The sequence below is a fragment of the Brienomyrus brachyistius genome, chromosome 14 (assembly GCF_023856365.1).
Source record: "Brienomyrus brachyistius isolate T26 chromosome 14, BBRACH_0.4, whole genome shotgun sequence".
NCBI classification, from domain to species: Eukaryota; Metazoa; Chordata; class Actinopteri; order Osteoglossiformes; family Mormyridae; genus Brienomyrus; species Brienomyrus brachyistius.
The window spans coordinates 3,512,738-3,523,079 of NC_064546.1; the positions used below are offsets into that span (position 1 = coordinate 3,512,738).

The 10,342-nt window shown below is 40.4% G+C and overlaps 1 protein-coding gene across 4 annotated transcripts in view; it reads left to right on the top strand.

The window, feature by feature from the left end:
* The window catches only part of mdga2a (MAM domain containing glycosylphosphatidylinositol anchor 2a), a 194,790-nt gene extending 189,460 nt beyond the window's left edge, over positions 1-5,330 (top strand). For all 4 annotated transcript variants that reach the window (XM_048974881.1, XM_048974883.1, XM_048974880.1 and 1 more), the window contains exons 16-17: positions 1,275-1,374; positions 1,580-5,330. In XM_048974881.1, the coding sequence (XP_048830838.1) occupies positions 1,275-1,374; positions 1,580-1,668 (189 nt within the window). In that variant the 3' untranslated portion in view covers positions 1,669-5,330. The remainder of the gene's footprint in view (positions 1-1,274; positions 1,375-1,579) is intronic.
* Positions 5,331-10,342: the final 5,012 nt, after the last annotated feature.

Genomic DNA, 10,342 nt, shown 5'->3' on the forward strand with positions numbered 1-10,342 from the left:
CTAAATGAATGCAAATGTGAAGATTCCCAGGGGCAAAGTCTTATGGAGAGATATTGATTTCTTTTATTCGTCCTGCTGAGTGTTGCGATAGACATTTGTGTTAGTCTGGGGAATTTCTCATTGCACAGCTACATAAAAATTGAATACCATACTGAAATTGAAGTTTAATTAGCTCCATCATCTGGGACCCATTCACAAAGACACTCTGTGTACATTTAAAAGTGTCAGTCTTTTTCAGTTTTTTTTTGGAAAGTATTTCAGTTTATTTATGAAAGTGGTGTAAAGTTCTAGAAAGACAAGAGAACCAGCAATCTTGGCTTCCCTTGGCAAATGAGTTTATGGTCACCATCTCAGTAAGGGAGCACAGGGAAAATTGCTGTAGTGCACTGGTCCCCTGCAATATTGTGTGATTGGTCACATGGGACCACGGGTGGCTTGATTGCTGATGCTTTTTCATTCCCAGCATGCACCTCAGCCTTTAAAAGCTAAATGCCAAGGTTGGTAATTACTGGAGGTCTCAAGCTGGGGGCCCACAGCTAATTCAGCAGCAAAGGTGGGATGTCCAACATCTTGAATTTAGATTACACGCACCTGCATCTTAATATATACAACACTGGCGAGCCATTAATTAGGATGTACTCCATGTGGTTCATAAATCTCACTGGACTCATTATTCAGGAGTGTGTTGCATGCTGCTTACAATGGACAAGATGGAAAGCTGTGATTGGGAGATGCAGGGGTGTTTTAATACAGGGACGTGCCCAGGGACCCCCAATAAAAAGGAACCTCAACTAACCTTTTAAAAAAATGTATGCCGTTATTTCAAACCTAATGTTTTACGGTATGTTCCCATATTGAAAAATGAAATGTGATTTGACCCATTTTTTGCCTCTGGACTGATCCCTCCCCCATCAACAATTTTTACAATCTGAAATTTAGTTGTTTTTAGGTAGCTCACTGTGCTGGTTTATGCTTTTTTTATTCTGCGGTATTTTATTTAATAGTTCTTTTTTTAGCCCTCTCCTGTCGTTGTTGCTGCTGTATGTAGGTATCTAGGCATGTAGGGCAGCTAAGGGGTCCTACAACGATTACTTTAAATGACTCTGTTAGGCGTGTAGGAGGAGTTGCCTGTGTGGGCTCTTTGGTAATGGCCAGAAGATCTGAGGGAAATTAGTTTTTTATCTAACTCCTAACATACACGCCTGGTGGGCTTTGATTTTCACCCCATGTTATGTAATATGAAGACACATCTACTGAACTCTGCGTCCCCACAGATGGTTCTGGAAGGCATCCGAGGTCCAGGCATCGAGGGCGATATTGCCATAGATGACGTCACCATTGAAGAAGGGGTGTGCGGTGACCCTCCACCGAATAGTAAGTGAGATTTTTTTAGGTAAACTTTACAGGTATTCGTTGTGATTCAGCATGCATGTTCACCTTTCTGGGGTAGGGACTGGATCACCATAACGTTATTTATGTGATACAAAAGTGGTTATCGCATTAGAAGCACAAAAAATAAAACAAAAGAAACGTTTTATTTTATGTTCTAATCATTAAATATTCATCTGCCCCACACCAGATCTGCGGAATATGGCCCCTCCTACGGCCACCCATATACGGCAGCTATACGTCACCCTTCTCCTGGCCCTGTTCAGCCTTCGGAGGTGACCTTCCTCTGGCAGAGGCTACAGAAGGATCAACCGGCACTGGCACCAAGAAGGAGTCTCCATACTAGGACCTTCAATTTATAATTACCAAAGATTCATCCAGCGGGATTTCTGAGGAGGCACGCAGCACATCGAGGGTACAAGGAGCAGCGAAAACACAAGCGAAAGGGAGAAAACCATCGAGAAAACAACACAATAATAATGAAGATTCTATGATTTTTTAAATGAAATATATGCATAGTGCGTTCCCGAGGCTGACATCTGGAAGTCCATCGTTGACTCTTTTTTTTCTGGAGCTGGGATCGCTCCCAGAGCAGTGGATTCCATCAAAATGGCAGAGGTCTGCTTGTGAAGAAGAAGAGGAGAAGTCTGTAAAGCACAAGGACATGGCTGGGTGTTATCATATGAAATTAGTTGTGTATTTTTTTTTTTTTTAAAGTGAGGCTTTTTCTGCTCTGATGGCCTAAGGTATTATAATCAGGGTCTTAAAAAAAACCTGATCTATAACTATTGAATGCTTTAGGAGTATTAATTTGCCCAGTCCTCTTGTGATCACTGGAAGTATCATCGCAAACCACCTAGCTATGTTCTTACGCCTTCGGCTGTGAGGTTTTCCTTTCTAGTAATTTCCAAATCTCTTCTTAAACTTTCTCATAGTTTCCTTCTGCCTCCGTTTGCTTTCAGCCAGCAGCGTTTACTCCCCCTGCAGGCCTAAAATGGTAATGTTTCGTTTACACGATGAAAAGGCTATGCTCCAACGCCCCCATACGACTTTCCGGCCATCATCTAATGACGTGGCGGCCCACGCGCCCTAGTCCGTTTGTAAGAAGGTTGCTTGGGGGTTGCGGGAAGGTGGTTGTTCTCTCTAACATCCGTCTGTCGCGACTGGCCCATCCAAGGAAAAGGAGCCGTTGTCTGCCATGAAACCAAGTGCCTTCAGATTTAAAGTAAAAACGCGACCCTGGAAGATCTAGTAAGCCTCATCCACTGAAGGTTGCAGTGCTAACCGTGGGCTGTTTTCTACGAAATCCCTCGCCCTGCTGCCACTGCGTTTAGGCGAAGAATGGGACTGCGATGGACGGTCGATGCTGTGATAAGTGCACGGATAAGGAACGTATGCCGACAGCCCAGCTTCAGACAATGGAAAACGCGAGCAAACTTCCTTGGTTCAATCGTAGGCAATTTCCATACGACAGCCATGGCCTGTGAGTTTGAAACAGCCAGCGACACCCAAGCAGGACTCAATCCGGTGAACTATGAATGTAGATCAATGGGCTGGAGTCTGGATACCTGGAGCTCAATAATGGGAAAAAAAAACTGGAAGAACACAAACAAACAAACAAACAAACAGTCCCTTGTAAAAGCGATGGCCCTACTTTTCGAGAGAAACCCCACCCACAACTTGAGGGCCCTCAGAGTGCTAAGAAGGGGCAGCTTTGTCACATCTTAGGACCACGATGCGAGGAACTCCTCGCCTTCGGGACCTTACTACACCACGGTGAAATCGGGGCACCCTGTGCCCTCCCCCGCCTCTGCCATTTCTATCCAGCTGTGTGGATTCTGACAAAATTATTTTATTACTCAAGCGAGAGTGTGACTCTGCTTTTACACAAACTGTATGACTTTGGAACTACCTGAGACCATTCATTACCTTAACCAGCTGGTTTTTGAAGACGTATTGTAAGATCACCCCTCATATCATTGGTTATGATGACATTCAAAGACTTGTTTTTTTTCCTCTTTTTTTTGTTCTGTTGATGGTCTGACGTTTTAACTTCATATAACAAAAGTTAATTAACTCTTTTCGTTTCTCTTGGAAACATATCCCCTTGTTTCTTGAGACCCTCGCGTCACGATAATATTGGAAAGATCAGAAAACAATATGCAAATAAATTTGGTGAATAAATTATTTAAACGAGAGTTCTATTAGGTAACATTTGTGAGTATTCATACAAAAAGCACAAGATGTAACAATAAACGTTCAATACAAGGCCTCATTTATCGCTTATTATTGAGTAGATTTTCTCACCCAAATTTAAAGTGATATCCCTACATCTTATGACAAGAAAAGAAAAAAATTTTACATCTGTGTTCAATAAAGCTTTTTTCGGGTAAGGTGTGACTTATTGCATGTGTGTTTGCTGTTTTATAATATCAAAAATATAACAAAAGCTCATGTTACAATTAGGCATTTGACTCCCATGCCGTAAACCATCACAGCTCCATGTTTGATAGCTTTGTTTATTACTGCGTTATGTCAGCATTTAAAGGTCCCTCGTAAACGCTTGTCTCAAGTTCGAAACGGATGGAAAAAAAGGACAAATCCGTACGCCGTGTCTCGCAGATTGATTCTTATTTGAATTATTTTTGTATATTTATTTTTTTAAAGCTTTTAGTGTGCTGACACTGGATGAGAGCAGACTCCTTCCTCCTCGTTTAATCGCACATAGCTACCACCAGCGAATTGATTGTGAAAGCATTCTCTCTTGCTTCTTACCATATGGTGCTTATTCAGTGTAATTCTGAGCTGATGTCAAAGGGTCAACAAGAAGCCCCTCCCCCAACCCATTTGACATAGTCATAAAGCTTTTACTGATATCAATATACAATTCAAGTCTTTACTGCTTACAGTTAAATTCATATATGTGGAATTTGACATTAACTGTCATCTCCAAAAAACGGAAAATTAAGCCCTCGTGCTTTGATTCCAATTAAGTTTCCCAGAATGAATTCTTTGTGGCTATAATTATCCTCTAAATCCATTCATATGTATGTCCTATATAAGCCCAATATAGACATATATATATGTGATTTTTCAATTTTTCCCTTTATGATTATAGAGTATAATTACAAATAAAAACATCTCAGATGCTTACTTTCCATTATGTGTGCTTAATAGTTTATTTAACAAGTTTGTAAGAATACGGATCTCATTTACTGTCCTTTCATTGTAATCTACTGTCTTACCATGCTCAGCCATTTCTATCTGTTAAGTACATGTTAAAATGTTCACGTATAAATTGTAAAACACATGATTATGTTTCTTAAGATAATAAATAAATTGATAAACAGGCTTTCAAACATCGTAGTCACGGAACTCGTCGCTGCAAAGCTGCAAACCCATAAGATGGGTTGACTTGTATTTATATGGAAATCTTGGGAAAATATCTTCAGTGCTACTTTAGATCTGCCCTCTATGAACAGAATGATCCAGAGGTATTTTTGTACCATATTTTCGCTCCTCTGTGGAGGTCAGGACAACAAAGTGCTGTTGTTTTCTACTTCCTTGTATAAAAAAGAAAATGGATGAATAACCCTGGAATTTATTTGTGCTGAAACATGCGATGATTTAGTCATCTATACTTTTCATGCGGTTGGACACATCTCATAAGGATACATGCTAAATTTATGGATAATGGGTGGTTGTTTTGTCACGCTTGTATGAAGGACCGATGTCTGTCCATGAGTTTGATCATTTATTGTTGGTTTATTGTGCCACAAGCCTATATTGGTGTCACTCCATCATGTTGAAGGACATTTTTGCATATATTAACTTACACTGCAATTAATGGACTGTAAAATATAAAATTTTTGGGCAGCTCATCAAATACTGTGGAGATGTCCTTCCAGATTGGTTTTTAAATAAATAATTACCTTCTGAAATGATTTTTGTTCCCATTTCCAACACATTAGAAATATTATTTTTTCAATTAGAAATGTAAAATATTATGCAGGCTTAGGATGTGTTTAATGGCTGAAGAGGCTAAGGTGCTGAAGTAGCAAGCAGAAGAAGAATGAGAAATCGAACAGTATTTCCTATTTTTGTTGTGAGGACAGATGACAGCATTTCACACATGATGCCTGTGTGCATTTTGGGGGGGGGGGACAATCAGCATTGATAGTAAATCAGTAATTGGCAACGGTAAAAGAATTATGTGAACTCAGATTGGAGCCGTACAAGGAATTAAACAGAAATGCATCTATTATATGGTTGTCAAACACAGGGAGGAAACGATCAAACCAAACTTAGTGTTACCTTGACACTGGGAACAAAGTCAATGCGAAATTATCATAATTCTGTCTTCCAAGAATATTACGGCAATAGAGTAGACGTAATATTTTTAGCTATGATTACAGTATTTCATAAAATTGCCTTCTGTCTGTTGTCTTAGTTTTTGTCTTTTTGTTGGTGTATTACAGAAGATGAACATTGTTTCTGTTGTAGTGAAACATGAACAAAAACTAGTAACTTCTCAATTCAATGAGACGCCTTAATCCCACTTATTTTTCTCAGAGAACGTTACCCTTCCACATGGGTATATATCATTATCTCTGTTAATTGTTTTTCCCTTTGCCGGAAAGACAGACACTGCATGTTAGACTGTGCTGTGCATCTGTTTGCCAGTCAGCTTCTCTTGTGCCCACAAAGCAGCCAAAGGAACTCCTGGGGGTGTGGAATATTGGGTGTTGTGGGAGGGGGGGGCTTGAATTGCACAAATGGACCTCTGGACTTCCATCTGCTACAGCACATCTGCATCAGCCCCCACCCTACTGCGCAGCGTGTCCATGTAGCATATGGTTTTCTGATCTAGTAACTCCCCCCCCCCCATAAGACTGCAGTCAGTACACAGTGGGATTATGTGAGATTTGGGCATTTGCTGTTTTACTGCTAACCTAAGGGCTTAATTAAATAGTAAATAAATTGATTGGCTTAAGCAATACAACTGACGTATGACCTTTGCAGCATAACAACTGTTTAATTACTTAATAAAATTAGTCTTTTGGGTGGCAGATTTATTAGTCACAGAAATTATGAAGATATCATGCAATTTATGTGAGCTGATGATTTTTCTTAATAGCAAAATAGTCTATTTTCTTCATTTTGAACTGTTTTGGAGATATCCTTAGTCATTCTGTTGTTTTGTGTATCGAACAGCTGGGTTCCTGCCCTTGTGTGGATAGGAAAGATCTCCTTCTCAAACTTGATGAGGCAGACAGGCGTTCGAGAGAAAGCCGTTTAAGTAATGCTGCGGCGGACATTTCCATCTCTGTCACAGATGTTTATAATTTATTAACTTTATTCATTATTCCTACATTAAAATATTAGTTTTGCTACATATGAAGGTTAAAAAATGACCCTATCATCCAATGCAATACGACATATGAGGAAATATCAAAAACACCAACTGAAAAAGGCTTTTAAAAAATTTACCTGCTATTACGACTGAGTTCAATTGCTGAAACGAAAGGATTGCAGACAAACATTGACAGCCAATCACATTGCATCAAATGGACAAAAGGGTCGCAACACAAAAGACGACGCTCTAGGTGGAGGATCAGTGGAACAGGGCGACAGAAAACATGGGAAAAGGTAATTACAGCATTATACTCGAAAGTTGTAATTATGTTATTATGTATTTCAAACTTATAATTACACAATTATGTGTGTATAGTAATGGCTTCATGTCAATTTCAAGCAGAACCACCTGACAGAATGGCAGAATGTTTCACTTGTAGCAATATTTTCATATGTCAGAGCTATTATCTTTCCAAAAGCAGGACAATTAACACCAATTAACACTGCAGCAGAAATGCGTAGCGCGGATGTGAAACTTAACACAGACTCCTCTGTCTGCCAAAAGGCAGAGAACCTGAACTGATTCATAAGAGGCATGGGGAGCTCAGCACTTCTCAGCCTAAGTAATCTGAAGGGATAACTAAATGAATCCTGGCCTGCCCAATACTCCACTTATTTGAAAACATGACTCTTATTATGCTTGCAAAATAAAATGACTTGTAAGTCCAGTTAAGGTTTGTCCACTCAATGCTTCTGGTTCCTCCTGATAACAGTATTATATGATATGTTCCTGAGCCCCTGTTTTTTGCTGTTTTATGCCTAAAATTTATAGCTGTGAATTTTCCCTTTATGCATCTTTACAGCTTTTTAACTTTTTTTTTTGTTCCATATTCACTGATTTATTGTCTAGCCAGACAAATAAATCATGTCACGGGGCCTCCCAAAGTGAAAGTGCCCTTTTGATACATGGAAACACGCGTGTGTTAGAAGCTCTGCTATCTGGAGGGGAACTGACCCCCCCCCCCCCCCCCCCCCAAGGCAATAGAACCTCCATTCCATGTGGTGACAGACTCATATTTTTCCACAACCATTATCCTTTTTATTCCTCTTTTCTTTTCCTTTATTTCCCAAAGAAATGGCATTTTTCAGAGTTTGCAGTGCAATTCTCAAATAATGTTAAGATTATAGTATTTATACGAAATGTATAATGTATAGGCGTTTCATCCAGCCAGGAACTCTACAATACATCGTCAGCAGCTAATCCGCTGGAGATACTTGAGCAGAGCTTTTTCTGAATAAAAATGCCACAGTGGTTATTTAGCTTAACATTAAAAATAATTAGTGGATCAGCTTACTTGAATGACGGCATTGCCCATACAGTTACCCTTTAACTTCCTACATTACAGCTTATGAAATCTTCCACGTCATATCTGCCAATTTTCTCACTCTTTTCAATCAAAGGCTGTTCCATTGTTTGACATTAAAATGTGTGTCTGATATTTAGTGCCACCTGGCCTAAAATACAATTTGACATCATATTAACCCGCCTTCCTCGTGCTCCTACTCTGCGGCATCACCTGACTGCTCGTGTTGCAGGGTGTTCTGGGAAATGTCACAGAATGCTAATACTGAGCACCTTCTTGCGTCAGTCTAGGTAAATCCATTTTCGATGTTACGTGGCCATCAAACTTAGCCCCCCGGTGCCAGATTTCAGGTATTAATTGCATCTGTGACAAGAGAATCGTTGCATAAGTTCAGTTCTAAATTGTATTTTGCATTATGTTGTTTCACTGAAGTTGTATATGAAATGCAAACATATGTATGCTATCAGATGCATATTCATGCTGACAACACATCAGAAATCAATGTTGTCTTTTGGCTGGTGTGACGTTACAGAAATTCACACTCAACTTACAGTAATTGCTTACAATAACATGCAAACAAAAATATTCTATGTACAATATAGTCATGAGTACCAGTTACTGAATTGAATGACTGTTTCATGATTTGATAAACTTCATCATTCACCTGCTAGCTATTTGTATTAGAATGATATTTTAAAAAGTAAAATCGCTGCAGTCCTTGCAGCAGGTTGAGATGAGCAGCCAGCCGCCATGAGCCGTCCATTCAAAGTAAGACCTTTGCAAGTCTCCTAAACCCTGACAGAACTCTGCATGATCAAGTGCCGGATGGAGCTAATAAAACATCTTTTGGAAGACATTACTCACAGAGAATGAATACCACTGAAGACCGCCTTCAGTGCCCAGATTTGACGGGTGGGTGTGGGAGCGGGGGGGGGGGGGGGGGGGGGGGGGGGGGTCATGGCTCTGAACAGAATAGGGGAAATGCCTGATTCACCTGGACTGAGGAAAGGAAGAAATTCAAATGACATTTTCTGTGGATTTAACCCTTATTGAGATACTTCAATCAGCCTTTTTTAGAAAAAGGAACTTAATCTCAAATAGAATCTTCACAGCCTGTAGACTGGGGGTCTCCAACCGTATTTAAAGTGACTTCAACAAAGAAAGAGATCTGAGGAGTTATGTGCACGATCATACCAACTTGGGGGGAGGGGGGGTAGTAAGAGCAGTATGGAGGCCGCATGCACTGTGTCACATATCAGATCCATAATGAGACAGAAGAAGGCCCAGGACACCCCAGGCCAGGGCAAAGTTATGTGACGAGTGACAAAGGTCAGTTCACCTGAAGCCTGAAGACAGTTCACCGATGCACTGAAGCTGGCCAGTCACTGCTTTCCTTCATGTTTCGCTGAGCCCCTGTTTACCGGCCATGTTCTGTCGCTCTATCCTTGTCACACATGCACTTTTATTCACACACACCCTTCATGTTCATGGCGGGGGACAGTTTCTGTAGTTAGGCCTAATGTTTGCATGACAGAGTGCCGGACGCTGATGATGGCTGAGCTTAGAGAAAATATGCGACAAAATAAAAATGCCGAGGCACTAGTGAGAGGCTGAAACCTTTTTCACTGGATAAAGACACAGTCTAGAAGCTTCCTGTCCCCTGGCGTTTCTTCATGGCCATGGTGCCCTTATCCCCTATCTCTCCCTAAAACTGGATCAGTGAAACAGATGGGGAACCAGCAGCCTTATCTGAGCACAAACCTGCTATTTCGTCCACTCTCTGCAAAACTGAGAGAGGAATCAGTCGCTGTCCTTGGTGCTGAACAGAGCCGATCCATTCCTCTTCGTATAACATGATGGTGGACGTTCAGCTTTAAAAATGCTCTGATTAGCAAACTCCTGGTTGGAGACATGAACACTAACTGCATACTGATTTATGAGTATTTTGATCATTAATATATAAATCGAATTGTCATAAAAAAGCTGTAATAATTTCTTATTAGACTAGTGAAAAAGTAAACTAACCCAACATGCGTATGTAGATAATAATATTTACAGTACACTCCAGTTGAAGGGTGCAGTATGTAGGCTACAGGTATGAATTATTATAATTTACTTTGCAGCATATTTCTACTGAGGGTGAGTCACTGTGATGTGAGCATTCGGAGAACATGGCCAAGCACTGAGGTTGTGCTGCTTGACATCTGCATTCATGCATGGAATTAGTATTTTTG